Source organism: Anolis carolinensis, chromosome 6 (assembly GCF_035594765.1).
Source record: "Anolis carolinensis isolate JA03-04 chromosome 6, rAnoCar3.1.pri, whole genome shotgun sequence".
NCBI lineage: Eukaryota > Metazoa > Chordata > Lepidosauria > Squamata > Dactyloidae > Anolis > Anolis carolinensis.
Genome location: NC_085846.1, coordinates 36,260,454 through 36,282,843, shown reverse-complemented (window position 1 = coordinate 36,282,843; position 22,390 = coordinate 36,260,454). Strand labels below are relative to the sequence as shown.

The 22,390-nt window shown below is 37.0% G+C and overlaps 1 protein-coding gene across 3 annotated transcripts in view; it reads left to right on the top strand.

The window, feature by feature from the left end:
* Positions 1-21,899, top strand: part of tlk2 (tousled like kinase 2) — a 63,288-nt gene extending 41,389 nt beyond the window's left edge. For all 3 annotated transcript variants that reach the window (XM_008113253.3, XM_008113256.3, XM_008113254.3), the window contains 15 exons: positions 1,889-1,984; positions 2,855-2,947; positions 4,046-4,156; positions 6,223-6,359; positions 6,993-7,145; positions 8,238-8,304; positions 9,800-9,897; positions 10,843-10,924; positions 11,991-12,082; positions 13,299-13,388; positions 14,866-15,035; positions 16,091-16,229; positions 17,131-17,242; positions 18,171-18,278; positions 18,903-21,899. In XM_008113253.3, coding sequence (XP_008111460.1) covers positions 1,889-1,984; positions 2,855-2,947; positions 4,046-4,156; positions 6,223-6,359; positions 6,993-7,145; positions 8,238-8,304; positions 9,800-9,897; positions 10,843-10,924; positions 11,991-12,082; positions 13,299-13,388; positions 14,866-15,035; positions 16,091-16,229; positions 17,131-17,242; positions 18,171-18,278; positions 18,903-19,076 — 1,722 coding nt within the window. In that variant the 3' untranslated portion in view covers positions 19,077-21,899. The remainder of the gene's footprint in view (positions 1-1,888; positions 1,985-2,854; positions 2,948-4,045; positions 4,157-6,222; positions 6,360-6,992; positions 7,146-8,237; positions 8,305-9,799; positions 9,898-10,842; positions 10,925-11,990; positions 12,083-13,298; positions 13,389-14,865; positions 15,036-16,090; positions 16,230-17,130; positions 17,243-18,170; positions 18,279-18,902) is intronic.
* The last annotated feature ends 491 nt before the right edge of the window (positions 21,900-22,390 follow it).

The following is a 22,390-nucleotide window of genomic DNA, read 5'->3' as shown; positions in this document are numbered from 1 at the left end:
AGTTTCAAAAGCTAAACATTTCTGTCAGTCTCTCTTGCCAAACACATTCAAAATATTGAAAATAGTACCATTTCATTAAAAGCATTTGAGCCTTTGTAATGAAAACAAACTCTAGTACAGTTTGAATTGCTTTAGTTGAGAATGTGATCAGATTTATATCATCTGACTGCACAGGAGACTCTAAGACTAACTCTGGATATTTTGGTAGAATGTGTTCTTTTCACACGGAGATCTGAAATGTTATCCTTCAGTATCATTTGTTAGATTATCTTTGGGAGCAGAGCTGGGAAAAATCACTGCCTGGGACATTCCAGAGAGGTCGGTCTACAGCTTCCCTGTCAGGAATGAATAGCATACAGCTACACAGTATCTTTATCCTTGAATAGCATTGTTTGGTAAAATACTTAGTCAATAGTAACAAGCAGATGTAGTACCACAGTGGTTCTCAAGCTGGGGTCCAGGGACCCCTTGGAGGCGGCAATGTTGTCACAGAGAGTATATAAATTGTTATAATCAAAATATTATTTTATAGTAGGAGTATGTGCATTAACAGATTAGCTTGTATGCCCTTCTTGAAGAATCTTCATGAGAAAAATTGAGATAATTATTTGATGCAGTCTAGTGCCTTCAATTTTGAGTTAAGTTATGGGGGTTTGTGCCTACAAAAGATATTTAAAAGGGTCCGTGGTGAAAAAAAGGTTCTCCACTGCAGTAGCACAATTTAAAGAGTCTTTAAGAAGCCTGTTATTTAAATGTTATGAGCCCATGAGTTACACCAATGGCTACACTATCAAAGGCACAATACAGATAAATGCTCTTCTTATTACTCACATCCAACTTTCATAATGTTGATAAAACTCACAGCTTTATCACTTAAGTCATGCTAGTAAACACTCAAAAAGCTAAACAATCTTAATAGAGAATATCATTAAACTACACTAAATACACTGCCATATCTAATGTTTATGATTGATAGAAAAGAAGCCTTCTCTATGAAAATTTTGTCTGTTTCATAATACAGAGCAGACAAACAATATTAATAAAGATTTCAGTGGAAGACTGAGTCATTAAACAACTCTTGAGTATTTCTGAAGCATAGTTGCTTTGGATAAAAGAATTACTTCAGAGAAGGAATTTTTGTAGCTGTAAAAGGAGCAGGTGGATTTAATGATGAACCAATTAACATTCACAGGGAAATAGAATGATTGGGATTGGATTCACTTCTTTCAGAAGAAATACCTTAGAAGAGATGGTGTCTTTAATGAAGGTTATTTTGTTTTAGAACATTTTCATACCTGTATTATGAAGTTCTGATTTGATATTGATGATAGTGTTCTTAAATTTTAGATAGGGAAAATTCTGTCTCTTTGTGTAAGATTGTTCAGTATTATTTCAGTGATTAAGCCATGTCTGGTGTTAAATAAATAAATACCTTTATTTGTATTCCACCCTGTCTCCCAAAGGGACTCAAGGCTGATTGGTATTAACATTTTGAAAATTAGATAAGAACAAAATGAATAGAATATGGGTTGATTTTATTCTTAATTGTGTTCCATATTTGTTTGTAATGTTCCTGAATCACTGTGACTCTAAAGTGGTGGCCATTGGGCTGAGCTATCAGCTGCTGTTCTGTGGCAATTTTCCAGGGGGGAAAAACTGCCACAAATAAGGTGATAGTTTGGGGCATTTGGATAAACAAACCCTGGTCCTCCATACCAGGTAGATTGAGGAGCACTGACTTAAATAAAAGAGACCTCTCTGAAACATCTCAGGAAAGTATAATTAAAACAAAGCATTTTTTATGCTTGGTCTCTCAGGTTTTTTGGCCAACATAATGCTCTGCCATCTAACTTTTCTGTAGCCAATAATACTCTTCTTTTTATTGCAGGCCCAGCAAGGCAGCCCTTCCTCAACGGGTTCAGGGAACACAGAGCATTCCTGCGCCTCCCAAAAACAGATCTCCGTCCAACATAAACAGACACAGGTAAAAAACAAGTGAACAATATAATGTATTTGCTGCCGTGAATCCATCTTAAGGAATTTAAACATCGCCCGTAAACTACAGATCCCAGGATTCCATGACTGCTAAAGTGAAGTCTTAGTTTTATAATTGTGCCAAATGAAAAATCCCATGTTAGATAGTCCATGTGGCCTTACTGCATGCTTTTTCCACAGCCTGCTCAGCATTAGGATTAGATTAAGCCAATGGTTCCCAACCTTTGGCCCTCCAGATGCTTTGAACTTCAGCTCCCACAATTCCTAACAGCTGGTAAGCTGGTTGGCATTTCTGGGAATTGAAGTCCAAAATATCTGGAAGCCCAAAAGTTGGGAAGCACTGGATCAGGCTATTTCTTGAGGCCTGTTATACATTAAGAGACTAGAGTCATTTTGTTACAGGGGATTAAGCTTTTGTTATAAATTCATAAAGAATCTGGAGTTTATAGTTTGTTAGGTGTTTTTTCTTATATTTGTTTCCTTAAGCCATGACAGGAGGTTCCAGCCAGAATTTGGAAACTACTTTTTTGGACTACAGTTTGCAGAATTCTCTTGTTGCTAGAGCCACTTGCCCTGTTGGTATCTGTAGTAGAAAAAGTCATTTTTGAAAGATCTAATTTCATTGTGTTGTCAAAGGCTTTCATGGCCAGAATCACTGTGTTGTGAGTTTTTCAGGCTGTATGGCCATGTTCCAATAGCACTCTCTCCTGAAGTTTCACCTGCATCTGTGGCAATTTTATGTATGATATTGAAGGGCTAAAGACAAAATATTCAGTCTGCTTTTTGGTTTTTGACTTTATAGAAAACTTTTCTGATTTGTGATATCTCTCTCGTTCCTCTTTCTTCTTCTCTGTCACAGTCTGATCTTACAATGGAGAAAATATCTGCACTAGAAAACAGCAAAAACTCTGATCTTGAAAAAAAAGAAGGCAGGATAGATGACTTATTAAGAGTAAGTAGTCATAAACTCTGCCCTATCCTCATATTCATATATTTTAGCCCAGGGAGCTTATGTAAGGTCATCTGGTGAGGCCCTGCTCTCAGTCCCGCCTGCCTCACAAGCGCGGCTGGTGGGAATGAGGGACAGGGCCTTCTCGGTGGTGGCTCCCCGGCTGTGGAACACCCACCCCAGAGATATATGGCAAGCCCCAACCCTTTTGAGTTTTAGAAAAGCCTTAAAAACATGGCTATGCGCCCAGGCTTTTAACGAAAAAATGACAAAGATGACCCAGACTGTTATATGGATAAAGTAGGAGGATATTGGACGAACGGATTTTAAGCACATGTTTTATGTTTTATATTTTATACTGTATTTAATTGGTTGTAATACATTTTTATATGTTGTTGTTTTTAATGATGTGTCGGCATCCAATTGTTGCCAATTGTACGCCGCCCTGAGTCCCTTTGGGTGAGAAGGGCAGGATAGAAATATTGGAAATAAATAAATAAATAAATAAATAAATGTAATGTATAAATATATGTAGATGGATAGTGGTAAGATTAAATTGATCTGGAAATGGAGGATCTTTGTAAAATGAAAATTGCCTTCTGCCATAATATACAGTATAGGTGTGTAGCCCATAACATCATTTGAACCTGTGGTTCAAAGGGGCTGTGAAGAGTTCGTAACAATGTGTTTGAATATGATAGGACAATATTGTAGGTCCAAGGATAGCTATGGACCCTGCTTCAAACTGTAATGAGACTGGAGATTATCTACCACCAGTTTGGGTATCTTTAAAAACACATGGAAGATAATGCTATCTGTCTATCAATGGTTCCTAGTCATGATGTCTGTATATTAGCTGGCTGCTCTGTGAACAGAATGCTGGACTAGATAGGCCTTTGGACTCAAATCTAGCATAACTCTATCGTTCTTGGTTAAGCAGTTTTCCTGTACCTTCAGTATCTTCTATGTTCTCTAGCATCAGATATTGACAATTAATGTTCTGTAATCTTTTCCACCATATGACTTTAAGCAGCTAGTTTACAAATGGCAATTTGAATGGTTTCTTTTTTCTTTAACTGCTTAATATTACTTTGTTTTTAGGCAAACTGTGATTTAAGGCGACAAATAGATGAACAACAAAAAATGCTTGAAAAATATAAAGAGCGGTTGAATAGATGTGTAACAATGAGCAAGAAGCTTCTTATAGAAAAGGTGAGCTCTTCTATAGCGCCCCCACCTTTGTTATCCTCTATTTTCTTCAGATTTCGTTAAACATCTTCACACATTTGTTTGTTTAAACTTCTATCTTGCCTTTTTCTGCTTAACTTGGAGCAGTAATAAACATGTTTAAATGAAGGAAAAGTAATTTACACACATATACCTACATACAATGGGCAGTCAGATAAACGTTTGCTCAGCATAACCCATAAAATTACAGAGACTAGGTGGAATAGGTAAGAAAAGGAATGAATTCCAGTCTGGTTTCAACCAAGTTTGTGTAGAATCTAAGAACTCATACTTTTTTTATTTAAAAATCTGGTTAATACTGCTCTCACATTCTCTTAATTGTCATCAGAATTACAATGAACTGATAATTAATTGATAATAAAATATAAGTGATTTTTCAGTGTGGTAAAAAATAAAGTTTCTAGGTTATTATATCATCTTTTATCATTGCTCAGGTAAGTTTGCAATTTTACAGTGCCAGCAAATCTAACACACTACACATTATGTCCATATACAATGTAGTTTCTTGAAAAAACAAAATTTAACTGGTGGGTAATAATTTTCACTTTGCAATCATATGAGTCAAACCTATGCTTTGTTCCATGTTATGTCTTGGTATGCCTTCAAATTATTTCCAACTTAAGGCAACTCTGAGCTGAAATTACCACAGGGTTTTCTTAGCAGGATTTTGTCAGGGCAGAATTGCATTTGACTTTCTCTGAGGCGGAAAGAGTGTAACTTGCCTAACATCACCCAATGGATTTTGATGAATAAGCAGGGATTTGAACTTATTTCCAAATGGCTCCCTTTAACAAGTCTAATTAGAGCAAATTTAGCCCCCCCCCCAAATATTATATTGTTTTCTTTAGTCCATAGAGATATTTTTTAAAAATATAGCAGTTCACTCAACACTTCTCGGATAAATTATTATCTTTAGCCAGAAAACATAATTTTTTTATCTTCCATGACCAAATAGTACTGGGAAGACAGTTTAGATGTAATCCATGAAATGATTACATGAAATGATTACTCTCTGTTGTCCTTAAACAATTCAGTTAATACCCTGTAAAGGTAGAAGTTGAGTCAGAGGATTCAGAATTGTTACCAGAATTACTCATATAGCAAAATTAAGTCATCAGCCTTATAAAGAACTATCTTCACAAAGGCTGAACATACATCTCTTAACTTAAGAATGATTTAATATCAAGGAATAGTGTTGTTGAAAAAAGATATTGATGACCATGACATCCTATAGGAACAATGTAAATCACAAATAAGTCTGTCATGAAATCGCTTATGCATTTCTGCAACAACAGACTTCATGATAGCTTTACTGTGTTATAAAGAACATAACTTCTAAGGTGGTTAATTTATCCCATTTTCCTCTTTTGTTATATAATGTATGATGTGAGGAGATTGTAAACCTAAGAAGAATTTTCTATAGCATTAATGTCTTACTTTTTGTAATGCAATAAAATTATGTTTCTCTAAGGCATGGTAAATTTCAAAGTTTGCTTCATAGACATGATTTCAGAACAATTACTCACCTTCCCAAAAGTTATATAAAAGGAGAACCAAATTTATGACAGCATTTACAACATCATAAAATACTGTGAGAATTTAATCTTGCTAAACCACTGCATCTATACTGCATGGTGAAGCAGCTGTTAATAATCCCCCAACTCCTTAGAACTGGAACATTGATCATTTTGTTACGGAGCTTTTTTGTGGCCAGGCTTAGGTTTTGCTAATGGAAGAAAGCTAATTTCCAAAAACAAAAATACTCCAAACCATTTTGACCATTTAGTCTGTATAGTCCTATCTTCAATGCTTGCTTTTTAAAGATTTTCTTCTTGATCCCATCTTTACTTTTACACAGATGCATGTACAGTTATACTTTGTTTTGGGGTTTTTTAAATTTCATTTTCCAAGAATCTTGGTATCTGCAATTTGATCCAGATAATTTTTTGTAAAGGGAATTCTGTTTTTCCTTGCTAACCAGTGTTGTGGTCAGAGTTGAAATTCTTAACACTCTCTGCTTCTCTTTCCAGTCGAAGCAGGAAAAGATGGCATGCCGAGATAAGAGTATGCAGGATCGGTTGCGGCTGGGCCACTTTGCAACAGTCCGGCATGGGGCCTCTTACACTGAACAGTGGACAGATGGCTATGCTTTCCAAAACCTTATTAAGTAAGTTGTGTAACAGCCACTTCTATCTTTACCTGAGGCACAAAAGAGTAGACTTAGCTTTTTCATGACTTAAAGTGTTTGTCTGTATATTATAGATGTACATTTTATAGCACTATTAAGAAAGAACCCAGAAGGTAGCATGCTTTAGAAGACATATTTAGCACAACCAAAATGTTTCCATGTAAAGTCATCAATTATAAAATAACTGTCTTATTAATAACAATGGGTCTACTCAAAAAATGTCTAAATCTGGATCAGTCCCATGGCTTAGAGTATTTTAGTTGGATGTGAGGATGATCTGGTTGTGACATCTGTCACTCCATTGAGTATTTTAGTCTCTCTTCAGCACTGGAAACTCTCCTTTCCCAGATCCAGAAATTTGAGTCTGTTAAAGTTATTTACTGTAAATGTGGAAACTAGAAATATGCTTTCTATAGTCAGAACTGGTATTTGCAGGTCTTTTTAAGAAGTTGGATTAAACATCTACAGGCATGATTAAAGTCAGCCAAACATTCCCAGAACCCTTTTCTTGATCTCTTCCTTCCAAGAAATAGCAAAAACCACAGATTTACTATCCTAATGAATACATATTATGCTCTCTGATCTATGTTTCGGTGTCCTGCTTTGATTTAGGCAGCAGGAAAGAATAAATTCCCAAAGGGAAGAGATAGAGAGGCAAAGAAAAATGTTAGCAAAACGGAAGCCACCTGCCATGGGACAGGTTCCACCAGCAACAAACGAGCAGAAGCAGCGTAAGAACAAGACCAATGGAGCAGAAAATGAGACGTAAGTCGTGAAAAAAATCAGTGTGCACAAGTGCAAGAAATAACTTTGAGCTGAAGATATCAAGGATTTATTCTAGTAGGACTCCCCAGTCAAATGAAACTTTTAGAATATTTTTTATCAGTAAACCTATTAGTATAAAGAAAAAGGAACCGTTTTAATGGTTAGAAATCGTAATTCAGTTGTCCATTCAACTGTGGGCTTGCTAAACATATTGGGAAATCTGCATATGGTCCCTATTATGTGGATCCAGTATTGTTCTCTCTTGATTATTATAATCAGAGACTATTATTATAGCAACATTCTGCTTATTAGCAAATACTCTCCATGTAAAAAAACTGAGTTTTCTACCTCGTCTTATGGACAGACTCACTGTGACCTTCATGTGGAACTCTGAGCATACTTTTTCAGAAGTAGCCATTGAATTAATGAGAGGTGTGTCCTTGGTAGTGTGCTTAGTATTGCAGCCTAAGGGTTGGTCTTTGGAAATTTCAGCAGGTCCCTAAGCTGTTGATAGGGACTAGCTATTAGTCTTGTGCATTTGTATAAAATCGCTATCGTTTCTGTTTGTTCCATTCGTATGGCCCCTTTTCCGTGTCCGTCGGCTGCTTCCGAAACCGGTGCCCATCCTAATGAGCTGTTTTGTTTCACCATCCGAATATACAAACACATTTGTCCCATTGGCTGCAGTGGACAGGCTGCCCAGGCTCCCCTTCCACTCAGTTTTAGAGCTAAAGGGATGAAAATGACCACACATGGAGGGCAGTTGTTGTTGCTCTCAGGCCATGGACCTCTCTTCCATGAGAGGTCCAGTTAGCACTGCTGCTCTTTTTCTGCCAGCAGGTGAGGGCATTTTTATTCAGGCAGGCCTTTGAAGTGGTATACTTTTTATAATCTTTTACTGGAAATCATATTTTTATTGGTTTTAATCAAATTTTTAAAATAATATTTTTATTTTTAAAAAAATTTGCAATCTTATAGTTTTGCTTAAACTTTTTACAATTAATTGAATTATCCTCCTTACATCCCACGTTGGAAGAAAGATGGAATATAAAGACAATAATGAATAAATACTCGTATTTTGTGTGCTTGCAGGTTAACATTAGCAGAATATCATGAACAGGAGGAAATCTTCAAACTCCGCCTGGGTCATCTTAAAAAGGTAAAAGGAAATCCATTGCAGATAGCTTCAGGATTTGCTACTTTCATCTATTGTCTCATCTCCTCGCTGAGACACTTGCTTACTTATATCCTGCTTTTCAGGATATAGAACAGAAAGGAAACGGATTTGGCACTCTACTTTAGCTGGCTTTTAATGGTTTGAATGATGTCTATTTAAGGATAATTATTTAATTTGTTTTAATTTACTGTATAATGTATTGTGTAGCTTTGTATTTTTCTTGTTTTACACTGGCTTTGAATGATTGCCTTTATTATGTTGGGAGCTGCCCTGAGTCCACCTGGGGAGATAGGGCGGGCTACAAATAAAGCAGTATTCCTTGCAGTGGCAGCAAGGCTTAGGAAGAAACTAACCTCTAATAGTTTTTTACCTTTACCTTGAAACCATATAGATGTATCTTGTACAATGTATCTTGTACAATGAAATTCTGAGATGGCAGAATTCAAAATGACTGTTCGTTTACTGATGGGTCTATGGGCTGTAATGAATGTTGCTGTTTTGTTGTTGTTGTTGTTATTTGTCTAATTCTTCAGCATCAGTCCCAAAAACAGTCTTATATCCCTGTGAGAGTGTTTTCAGTACTCTTGTGAGATACATCTTGTGAGAGTGTTTTCAGTACTCTTGCATGCTACTGTGTTCTGTATGCATGAGTATCTAAACCTATAACTTTTTAAACTTACTAGTTTCCTCTTTGACCAAAAATTCAAATGTGGTTCAGAAGATACTGTACTTCCCTATGGGACACATGCAGATCATATGAAATATGGACTGTGTATTTTATGTCTTACTGTATAACCCACGATTGTGCCGTGAAACATGCACACTTCTATTCTGTTTCTGCAAAAGAATGGAAGTGATGAGCAAAATAATATTCAAGGGAAATTTTCTGCCATTACTGATCTTACTTAGGAAACTCTTAAGATTTGTTGATACACCAATTGAACTTCACATATATCAAACAAGCTGCTTTCTGCAATAAGAAAAGAATGGTATTTCTTCCATTTTGATGTCACATTGCTTAACCAGCAGCTTTTAAAAGGCCAGGGTTTCCCATGCTGTCCAGACAGTTCTGTGCTAACATTACTGTGATATTTGCATGCTACTCACAAATACGAATCCACTAAGTCATTTTGTCCACTTTACCATCATTGTTTTATTGTCATCAAGTCCAGAGGAATACCACTAATCCTGGGTATTATTGTACGTGAAAAAGTACATATAATTTAGGCAGAAGGTGTTGCCACCATGTATAATTCACACTGGCATGAATTCATGATTGATTGGGAGTTCAGAGTTTGAACAGTCTGGATGTTCAGAGTTGAAGAGTTAAAGTAGAAATGTATTTTCTGGATAACAGCAAGAGTTATGAAAAGCTTACCTTTTTTACTTTTCAGCAAATTTTTCTTAGAATTTTATCAGAGTTTTAGCTAGATTTTAATTTCCCATTGGAATTAGACTGATTTTTCTCTTGATACAGGAAGAAGCAGAGATCCAAGCGGAACTGGAGCGGTTAGAGAGGGTTAGAAATCTGCATATCAGGGAATTGAAAAGAATACACAATGAAGATAATTCACAGTATGTATCAGGCATAGGAATGCTTCAGATTATAAGACTGAAAAAATGATTTAAATAATGCTTCTTTATTGAAGACACATACCACGAAAGCAATTCACATGTCAGTTAACTACTGCTTTTGGACTGATTCACCGCTAACTACATCATTATTAATAAAGTGCTATTGCTAATTAGAGATAATATGAATGCATGAAACAGTTTAGAGACTAAATTAAACAGGATGTGTCCTCCATACCTATTGTGTGGTTTTTATCTCCTCTTTAAGTGTATATTTGAGGTGTAGATAAGCTGCCTCAACCTTTTGTCAAAACTTTACATTAATGACTCTTCTGAGGAATGTAATAGATGCTTCTGCTTCCCTCCTATTGGTTATCTGTTGCAGTGCTTGGTTCTTTGTCATTTCTGCCCTTATAGATTTCCTGTAGCCATAAACTCAGATTCTCCTGTGAATCTGTAGGGCCTGTATATATGAAGTTAAAAAAATAGTAAAAGAACTATAAATCTGGAACTGGATTGCATGGAGAGGCATGCTCTCATTGTGCCAGAATAATGTAAAAAATCTCCTTTTTTAAACTCAGGAGCTTTAGATAAATTGAACCAATGACACTCACGCAATAAAAGTAAGGCTTGGAAGTATAACGTTTAACTAACTCATAACATGAACAGTGCAGGCATCTAAGAAACAAAGCAATCAAAACAAAGGAAAAACAAAGTCAGGTTAGTTGAGTGACCCACTAAGGAAGGCATTGGTGGCATTATTAGAAATTGCAGTTCCTTTGTTATCTGGAGAAAAATGCCTATTAAATAAGTGGGCAGTCTCAATGCTTGGGCTTCTTGACTGAAGGCTGAAAGAGAGGTTTCATTCGAAGAAAAATTGTCACTGTAATTTAAACAATTGACCTGCCTGTGATGAGGATATTTGACCTTCTCTCCTCTCCTTTCCAGGTTTAAAGACCACCCAACACTAAATGACAGATATTTGTTGCTGCATCTCCTGGGCAGAGGAGGATTTAGTGAGGTATATAAGGTAAAATGGACTACTTTTTTCTTTGTTCTGCCAACATTGCTACTTTCAAAGTGTTGAAGTCGAAATCTTTATTACTCACTGCTTGGGAAATAGGGTTGAGCAAAAGCTCTTTCTGAGAATCTGATAGAGAATCTCACCAGTTGGAGCAAAGTGTCAACTCTGCAGACTTCTTAAAATGAAGACCACTCACAGATAACACTGGAAAATACGAGTCTACACCCTACCTTCTCAGGCCCCAGTTATAGCCCTGCTTGTCTTTGAAGTTCCTTATTGTTGACATTCTCACAAACAAATATTAGCCTAAACTACATAACAATATGTAGCCTTGAGCAGCAGATGACCTCTCATTTACAATCTCTGCATCACAATGACTGATACTCTCCGGATGGCATGACCAACTCTTCTGGCTTTCTTTGAAGTCAAAGATGGGGTCCTTAAAAGTCTAGTAGTCATGCTAGGATGAAGTTGGCAAAGAACAACTGCATATATTTCCCTCACCTCCATAGCTTTTCTTGGTTTTGAATTTGATCCATATTTATTTTATCATCTGTAACTAGATTTAAAATACATTTGAAAACTTGTAAACCTTTGCAAGTGTGCTTCGAAGTGATGGCATAGGAGAGAAGTGTTATATAAAGCTTAGGGACATCTTCCTTACAGACCTGCATGGCTGCTGTATGTGTTCCCGCATATTTTCCACAATACTAACTTGTGGAATACTAAGTAGGAGCAGTGGCGGTAGCAGTCTTTTTCTGTTTTCTAAAAGTGTTTACAGTGGTTGAGATAAGCTATACACAATTTGACTACTACAAAAATCTGCAATTACAGCTTGCTTAGTCTTCACTGGTTTTTTTTTTTTTGATAAAGGATTACCTGCTCCTTCTGGCTCTGTTTTTTTTGTTTTGTTTTCTGTATTACACCTGTAGTATTTTGACACAGCATTCTTTACACTCTTGCAAATATAAATTTAAAATATAAAGTTGGCTTGGTTTGCCTTTCTTCTTTTTCTCCTGTGGAAGCAGTGTCATTTCTATAGCAGTTAATCAGTTTCCTTCTTCTCTTTCAGGCATTTGATTTAACAGAACAGAGATATGTAGCAGTAAAGATTCACCAGCTAAATAAAAACTGGAGGGATGAAAAGAAAGAAAATTACCACAAGTAAGTAGATTGGCCCCTTTATTACAGGGGAGAGGTGTTTTAATAGGTTTATCATTTCAGAATTGGAATGTGGTCCAAAACAAATACAGTAATATAAGTTTGATTTCCTTTTCTGTTTGAAGGGAGGTTCCTCCTTCCTATGTCCACTTAGTGTAATAAATGCCTGGAGAAGCAGGGCCTGTAGATAAATGAAACAGAAAGAAAGGATGGATCAGACCTTGGTCCTAAAGTTAATCCTGTCTAGAGTAACTCTATTGTTGAATCAGTATGATTTACATAAGTGTTAATGTATTCTGCACATGATTCAGTGGGCATACTTTATTTGGGACCAGCAGTTGGATGTAGGATAATGTTTAGTTACAGCTTGCTTTTGCAAAGGAAAAGTACTAAGAAAAAGTATATTATCCTAATTAAGTAACATCTACCTAAAGAAGAACTGGACAACTAGAAGGGCTACATTAACCTCACACAAGCCACCTGCTCCCATAAAAAAATTGTTCTGAAATACTCTCTAGGGGACATGGGCTCATTTTTGCTATGCTTCTAGCCATAGGAAAAAAAGCCTTCTAGGCTTTTTTGTAATGATGGAGATGAGCAAAAGTCACTTCCCATTCATTTCCTTTTTTTTTAAGTCTCTCCCAGGCCCAGGAGGGCAAAATGTCTAGAAATCCCATCTACACCTCCAAGAAAGCATTTTGAGGCATTTTCTAAAAAATTACAAAATGTAGCCCCCTAGAGTGGGAATTCTTGATGCACACCATAGGGACTTTTTGTGGGGGGGTTTTAAACTTTTGAGGGCCATCAAAACAGCTCTTTGGACTGTATTTTCCCACCATTTGCCTACAGCTTTTGTTCTTTATCACATACAGTCATAAATGGTGGTTTGTGCTGTTGTACTTTAAATGTTTCCTTGTCCGTAACATCTGGTCATGATTTTTGAAAAGTGCTTCTTCATTGTTCTGCTCATATGTCAAGTTTGTAGAAAAAGGAATGTTCTTATATACTTTCCTTTCTCTTGACATATATTTGAGTTTTTCTAGCAATGTTGTGTCTGGGATGGACTGGATTATAATAAGCCTTTTGTAGAATCTAAGACTGAACAACAATGTTACCATGGCTATTATTTTTCAGTTGCAAATCGTATCAATTGGTGGGAGGAAAAAAAGACTGGAAAGTGAAATAAAGAAACATTTATTGTTTGTCTTCTTATTTGCAGACATGCATGTAGAGAATACAGAATCCATAAAGAGTTGGATCATCCTCGCATAGTTAAGCTATATGACTATTTCTCGCTGGACACTGACTCGTAAGTGCTGCTCCCTTTACAAATTGTGTTGTTGGAAGTGCTTTTGAAGGCTTGCAATGAAGCCACTTGGAGGTTTGGAGCATCCTTATTATTTGGAGCTTATCTTGAGAATAAATCAGAAAAATCATATTTTTGTGTTAAATTTTCAAAACACAAAAAGCATATCAGTTGCATTATTCCAGTGCAGCCATTTCTCCTAAATGTGTATTTGTGTGTGTGTAGCCCCTTTCATTGTAGTATAGGTTTGAATTCTGCAAAAACAGTGTGAGAAGTTTTGTTCTATACTTTAACTGTTGCAGTTGAATAGGCAAAAGTTTACAAAGAGGGCTAATGAGAAATTAAGTTCTATTAGGAGGTCTTGTTTATGTTCCTTCACAGCAAAGACTTAAAGAGTGGGGAACATGAGGTTTTCCAGATTTAATTGAAGTGCACCAGCATAGTCAATAGCAAGGGATTTTTTTTATCATGTCAGAAGCGACTTGAGAACATACTATAAGTCACTTCTGGTGTGAGAGAATTGCACCGCCGTGGCTCCAATAGCAAGGGATGATGAACTCTGAACATGAGACCATTTTCCCATCCCTACTATAGGAACTAGCAAAAAAGACTTGCTCCTCTGCTGAGAAAAATGAACATGAAGTCTTCTTTCCTTGTCATTTGAATAAATCATTAATTTTAAGCATGAAAAATTGAGTGTTTACATTTGTCTATCCTAGAGTCAGATAAGCATTCTTATAATTGCAGCTTTTAAAATACATCAGTAATATCCATGTTACCTTGGCTTATTGGAAGCAACTTGGTTGCTTACACTTTACTCTTTGTTGTGGTGTGTGAACCAAGTGCCCAGCTTTCTTTAATACAGAATGATTATAAATCTTCAGCAAATCAGATAAGTATCCAGGGAAAGTTCTTGTGTTCAGAAAACAGAATAAACAAGCCTCAGGGCAAAACTTTGTAGTTTGATTAGGCCACTCAATGTCAACAAGATTGATCAGACACCATGCACTAGCACTCTATTTCTATGTGATAAGTCAGTCTTCACTACTAAAATATTGGCACTGTAGATGACAGATGAGCTGGAGTTACACTGTCGGGAGAATTCAACAAATGGGGAGAGTACAGCTAAATATTTAATTTCCACCTATTTTATGTTATCTGGGGGAGTGCCTTGAAATGCTTCAAATGATTATTTACTTTGATATTTGACACATAGCTATATAAGAAATCTTCTTTCACAGTGAAAATGATACTATTTTTGGTGTATACAACAACACCTTAGGTCCTTCTTAATATAATGTGAAGGTACACATTACTTTTGTATCTTGTTCAAATACATGATAAACTTTTCCTAGTTTTCTTTTCCGAGTTTATCCAAAAGTCTTAATAGCCGTTTCTGTCATATTTTTTCATGTTTATAACTCATTTTCAATGTCATTGTAGGTACATAAGCCATTATGTTTCACTTTGCCTCTTCCAGGTTTTGTACAGTTCTAGAATACTGTGAGGGAAATGATCTGGACTTCTACCTGAAACAGCACAAATTAATGACAGAGAAAGAAGCCCGGTCTATAATCATGCAGATTGTGAATGCATTAAAATATTTAAATGAAATCAAGCCACCCATTATTCACTATGATCTCAAACCAGGTAGGTTTACTGTGAAATGTTGAATATCGTATGAAAATAGCAAAGCAGGGCACCATGGGTTTGTGTTTGCTTTGTGGTTTTTGTTGTGTGACTTGAAATCATCCCTCTCATCCTCATTTTAGCTACATGAAAGCATCCTGTAGCTAAAATTTAAACAGTTTCAAACTTTAGAAATTTTTGGTTGCAAAGATTTTAGAGCTGAGACTGATCTTTCTTGCTGTTCTGTAGACATCACGCACAATGATGATACTATGAGTAATAACCATAATAATGAGTGTGCATCTAAAAAAGCATGATTGGCATTTATTTTAAAAACCTGCCATCTAACTTGTGTCTTGATTTATTTACACGGATTCAGGTGCAGCTTTTGGATGGTCTCTTAGCTGGGATTATCATCTTGTATTGTGCCCCCGTGACCAAAAGGTCTATGCTAGGGATTAAAAGACAGGTTAGGGATAGAATTTAGTGTCTTAAAACCAGGGATTCAACATGCTAAGTTTCTAGTCTTCTTCTGCCCGTAAGGTTACTCGTAGAGTTATTTCAGTGGGAACACACATGATTACTTCATCTCCATTAATCTCCCATATTGTAATAATCTACTTTTAAAGAGATCCCTTTGAGCTCTAACTAAGAGAGTATAATCACATTAAATATTGCAAACACATAAGCAAGAAATTATTTTTCCTATTTAAGGCAAAGGTATCAAACTCATTTTCATTGAGGGCCACATGAGCCTTATGATCGCCTTCAAAGGGCCATTTGTAATTGTAAGATTGTATACATTTAAGTATGTTGCCCTGGCATTGAAAACCTCACGGGCCACACAAAATGATGTGGCAAGCCGAACTCAGCCCGTGGGCCTTATGTTTGATCCGTGTGATTTAAGGGAATAGGTTCAGTACGGTGATGAATTGTCATATTTATTAAAAATAAATGTATTGCTAGTCTCAGGGGTACTTTTTTTTTACTTCCATTAGCTTGCTGTTTTGCCCACCATCCCCATCCCACATACATAAGACATGTTCTCATTAAGTTTTTCCCTCCCAATCCTCCAGGTAATATCCTCTTGGTGAATGGTACTGCATGTGGTGAGATTAAAATCACTGACTTTGGCCTCTCAAAGATCATGGATGATGACAGCTACAATTCCGTTGATGGCATGGAGCTTACATCTCAAGGGGCTGGCACTTACTGGTGAGGGTCCTTATCGAACTCTTAGACTGAAAATGTTCTCTGATGTCATAGATCTATAAACAGTGCCAAGAGTATCAACTTCTTATGTAAGAGCTTTATCCTTTAATAAAATGTAAAAACAAAGATGAGGAGCAGATGAAGGTATCCTTCATACAAGAGAAGACATTCTTTCACAAACCAAAGTATTTTCCCCAAGACTTTGACTAATAAGGGAAGTTAACCAGTTATTGATGAAAGGTCTGTGCTTCAAAAAGACAAATATATTTAAATTTATTAAAATTAATTAATACGTTTTAAAAGTCAAATAACCATAGTTGCACACCCCAGGGTCCCCTTAGCATGAATGTCTCAGGTTTAGTTTTGATATGCACATCCTTTTTTATTATTACAGCTTTATATTTTATCATTAGTTACCTTGAACACTCTTCAACACTACTCATAGTGGTCATAGTGGAAAGATGGAATATACATTTAATTTATTTAATAAAAGCAGAATATAACTAAATTTCTCTGGCAGTTGACATAAATTGTAAGGGAAGGTATTTTGTGTAAAAATACTTTTTAGATTATAATTAATAAATTAAGTGTGCACTATAGTTATTACTACGAAGTACACACTATGAGAGTAACAGACTTTCAGAAATGTCAAATCAGTTTTAATTCCCCTTCATTAGCAAGACTTAAAATCTTGCGTTCCTCAAAAGAAAGGCTAGTATTTTCTTTTGTTGCTATGACACTATATAAATATGCTGTGTATCCTTGTATATAATATTTGATATGAAGACTTGGCAATTTGAATCTCGTAACACTCCTTAGTTAAAAGGCTGATGGTAAGGAGAGAAGTGAACAGCATATAAGTGAATGAGGCCAAATTGAAATTGTTAATCTTCCTTTTGTGTAGGTATTTGCCACCTGAGTGTTTTGTGGTTGGAAAAGAACCTCCAAAGATTTCAAATAAAGTTGACGTCTGGTCAGTGGGAGTAATCTTCTACCAGTGTCTTTATGGCAGAAAAGTAAGTGACAATAATACAGAAACTGTTGATAAAAGGGGCTGTCCATTCTCTGTGAAAGTCTCTCTTCAGTAGTACAATTAAACTTCCTAAGAATCTTTTTAGCTCACTATCTTGTTTTTAACTTTTTAAAGCAAATCTCTGATTCTCTTGATTTTAGAGGGCTTTTTTCGGGGGAGGGGGTGTCCCCAAATATACAAGTAGACTCTATGAAAGATGCCAGCACCAAGGGGCAAAACATTCCATAGGCTTCACTCATCTACCCTTATTCATGCTCCTCTGAATACAATATTTCATTCAAAATGTCCACTGCCTTCACAGGCACATTAAGTGAGGATAGGCACATTAAGTGAGGATAAGGAGGCTCTTACCCTCCCTTTCTAAGGAACATAGTCTGCCCCCTCATTGTTTCATTAACAGACAAATATTTTTACTCTATAATAATAACAACAACAACAACAACAATGTTATACCCCGCCACCATCCCCCAGAAGGACTCGAGGTGGCTTACAGAAGCACATACACGTGTCATAACACATAAAAATAGAGGTAAATTACATAACATATTAAACAATGACAACATCAGTAACGATAAGAACAACACATTACAAAAAAGTCCAGTTTAGGAATTGACTTTTTGTACTGTTTTGTTACTGCATTTTACTTCTAATTTTTTTCATTGTTTTATAAATGAAAGATAATGTAATTGCATATTAGTAACATTTTGTATATTTTTATAATGTTTTTTTTATGTGAGCCACCTTGAGCCCCAGTTTCGAGGGGAAAGTTGGGATATAAGTAAAGGTGGTGATAAGAATAATAAAAAATCACTGCCACCGAGTATGCCTTTTTCTTTGCCTACACATAGCTCCTTTTCCCCTCCCTAAGTTTTTCAACTTGAAATAAAGGCTAATGTTCTCCTCTTCTGCAGCCGTTTGGCCACAACCAATCTCAGCAGGATATTCTGCAGGAGAATACAATCCTTAAAGCTACAGAGGTGCAATTTCCTCCAAAGCCAGTAGTAACTCCAGAAGCTAAGGTAAGAAAATATATTTATTTGTATGAGCAATAAAGCTGGGGCAACCCTAGTGACCGTATGTAAAGGTCATTTTAGTAGGGCCTTCTCCCAGACAGAGGAGGGCATCTGGTGATAGCTTGTCCCCTAGTAAAAACAGACTTTAATCCTGTTATTACTTCCAATTAGAGTAGCCCCATTAAGCCACTGGGATTTTCCTATGTTTTTACTCATCATTAAACAATGGATTCCATAGATATATTCTAACTGGGAATAACCAACAGGATTCGAGCTTGAGGCTTCAAATATCCGGTAGGAAGGGACTAATCTTTCTGGAGTCTAGAGTTTAGAGGCAATTATATTTCAGCACTAAACTTCCTAGCTTATAAAGTCGCCTCTTCTTGAACTGGGTATTGCTCTTAAAATATTTCATTTAGAGAGTAAAAACGACTTCTTTCCATACTGCCTTTCTATTATTTCATTGTTCACCTGCTTTGGAATGCATCTGGAGACCAACTGATGGCAGTAAAGTGAGGGAGGAAGTAGATAACAGTATAGAAGAGTGAGCACAGAAGAATTAGTAGCTTCTTTTGTATAGTTTCTACTGAAAGTTAAAAGGGTTCATCTTTATCCTTGTTGTCTTTTCAGGCATTTATCAGGCGCTGCCTGGCATACCGAAAGGAAGATCGGATAGATGTTCAACAATTGGCATGTGATCCCTACTTACTTCCTCACATCCGCAAGTCTGTATCAACAAGCAGCCCAGCTGGGGCTGCTATCGCCTCAACCTCTGGATCTTCTAATAACAGCTCTTCAAACTGAGCAGAAACAATAGGCCAAAAAATATACATATAACCGGAACTGCAGAAAGAAACCGAGAGAGTCAGACATGTTTTGAGATGCAGCCTTGGGATTGGCAAGGAATTCACAAAACGGCCTCAAGAAACCGGTATCAGGTTCTTTGTTTTTCTCTTGCGTTCTTGTCCCATCCGTAGAACAAGGCATCATCGATTCTCGGCAAGGATCTACGGCTGCTTCAGTCAAGCTAAGTGGCCAAGGGAGAGGAGGTTGGTTAACTGCAAAGGCACTAACCGCTCTGGGCAGCGGAGAGAAAAGATGGTTCCATGTACTGTGAACTTCCAAACACCACAGACCCAAGGGTGGTTCCATGACACAGGGTGCGCACACTTTGTGTGGCGAATTGTGGACTTGGCAGCAGGGTAAAGAGGCTGGACTTAGTCCACTGTCAATATTTAAGAAATAACGTTCTTTTCTTTTTAAATAAAGTTTAGGCTACATTTCATTGGAGGGAAGGGGAAGAAACCACAGAGTTTAATGCTGTGAGGTTCCACTGAGGATTGGCATAAGACGCCTTGAGCCCTTTTTTAAGGGAGTCCGGTGTCTCGCCTGTTCACGCCACCAGCATTAGCATGTTACCCCGCATAATTTCAGTTTTGAAGTAACCATTTTTATTGGTTTTCTGATTATAAAGTGAACTAACTAGCAGGTCAATGTGGCAGCCCTTTCCCCCTTAACCTTACATTGGCCTCATTGGTGAGGGAAGTGCAATGCAATGCAAAGCTTACATTACAGCTGTGAGCATAGATGTCTCTTCCCCCCGAACCCCATCCCCTTCAAACCCTTCAGAAGAAGAGCTGCTTCTTTGACAGACACTTGACGGTTGTTTTCCCCACCCTCAATCAGAATAAATCAAAATGTTGGTTTTTTTTTTTAAACTGCTTTTCTCGCATGGTTCTCTGATTGATTCAGTGGGGTCTCTTTCATACCAGGGTGTTCTCTTTAACACACATGGATGCTGGTTCTGGCAGAACACACTAGTCAATGTATCCTCCCCCTCTACCTCTCCATTTAACATTTCTTTTTTAGACTGTGCATTAATACCCCAAAGTAAACACGTTCTCAGAAAAAGGTAGATTTCCTGATCCTAAAACTTCTAGTTGAGTTCTTTTTTCTGTTCAGAGGAGTTTTTTTAATAATCCTTTGGGGGTTTTTTTAACTTAAAGGAAAACATTTAAACCAAAGAATCCAGTTGCTTGAAACTTGACTCCCACATGTGGCCAAAATGATGTTCGCTAAAAATATATTTAAATTGTACTGTGTGGTGGCACCTGGCCAGTACTTAAATTCTGTTTCACAACTCTTGATTCTCAGTGAGGGTGAGGAGGATCAAGCCACATTGAGATTTGGCGGGGGACCAAGAATGGGGAGACACAGCTGGGATGTAGAGACTGTATGTAAATGTATGTACACACTTCTTGCTACTTCTACAGATCTGAAAAATAGGCATGTGTGTGTACCCTTCTCACTTCTCCAGTGGCTCCATTACCAGGATAGATGTACAGTATGGTCAATAGAGGAATCCATGCCTATGAGTAAATGTCATAAAAAGACACTGCGTAAGGAAAGTAAGGAAATATGACATCGTACCTGACAGCACTGTTAAAAAGCTTTTGAAGCAAGAATCCCACACTGGTCCTATGAGTCAACATTTGGAAATGAGTGGGCTTCTCCTCATGAGTGTGTGATGATCTGTTCCTCAAAACAGAGGGTGTGGCATTTTGAAAAAACTGAGTTGTGGTTCTTCCTTTAAGGAATGACTGCTATTTAGAATACTTTTACTGGGTACAGAAAATAGGCAAAATCTGGGGCAGGGAAAAGACATATGCTTGCCCTCATTATGGTTATCTTCGTTTCTAATAGAGTTTATCCTTCCACACACCCCAGAATCAAGTTCTTAATTGCCTCTAGGCATGTACAGAAGTAAAAAGCCAACTTCTCTGTCCTTTCTTCCTCCATTTACCCCCAACATCCTTGTTTTCCTTAAATTAAAACCAGCATGTATGTGTTACTTTTAGGGTTCATCTCTGCCAGGATTACTTGTAGCTCTTTCACTAACTAAAGCTTGGAGCCATGCATGAACAGGCAAGTAGCAGAGGCAAATATTGTGGTCGCCATGGCCAAATTCAGCTGTTGTTGGCCTGAGAGGACAAGAAGCTTTGACCCCATATCTCAGCCATTTTGGGGAGTAAGGCTCAACGTATTTTCTGTAAGTGAAACCAAGGCACAAAGCAGACTGTGTAAATGCTCAGGCCTATCTTTTATCCTTTGCTTTCTCCCTCCTTAGAAATTAATCAACTCTTTGCTGTGGACTGGTTAAAATGTGCACATACCAGTTGGTCATCTAGTTGCTACTTCACCATCAATAGAGAATCCTATTCCAAATAAGGTTACTTTTAAGTTTGTTCATTTCTGTAAAAATCCCAAACTTTCAATCTTAACTTGTATTTCTTCCTCCTCCTCCCACCAAATAGTGGCTGTCAGATATTTCAGTCCCTTTGGTTTGTGCCTGAGCAGAAGCCTCTGCCTTTTATGGTGTTCATTACTGAAGCAGGTTAAATCACTCTAGATGAGAAATGCGGACTGTGACTTTTTTCCTTTTTTAAAAAAAGCTATTGCTGAAATGGGTTTTATTTTGGGTAACCAAACGTTTTTATTGCCACACTGTTCATTTTACTGAAAGGAAAGAGGAAACGTATGGATTTGTAACTTGAAACTAGGCCAGACTGTTTTGGCTTTGCCCAACAGACAAAAATATGGATATTAAACAAGTTTTAAGAAATTGAACCTCTTCACTTGTCTGTTCCTTTTGAATGGTTGGTCTTCTGTGAAGGGGGGGGAGTGTGCAGGGATAGCACTTAAGGAGCAATATCTGGTGTATCACTTACTTTGAAGTGATAGAATGTGTACTCCACAAGTAGCAGACCATAAAAATGCTGTTGGGAAAAGATAATTGGCCATTTTTAGTGAAGCCACAATGGCAGGGATGTCCATGGTGCCAGGTTAATCAATAAATGCAGTTGCTGTTGATTCAGTGGTCTTCTTCTGAATACATGTAGAAATGTTATATTTCTTAGCCATTCAGAATTTCCAGAGTTTGAAATCAGTTCATTATTGATTTCCTAAAATGAGTCCACTAAACTTTTGTAGTGCTTTCATCTGACTTTCTCAAATTGATAGTGTCATTTAAAAATATGTTTCCATGAATTTAGGTTGTCACATTTAGTAAAACAGCCAGGCTTACTGTTTCAAAATAAGGAATGTTAGAATTAGAGGGA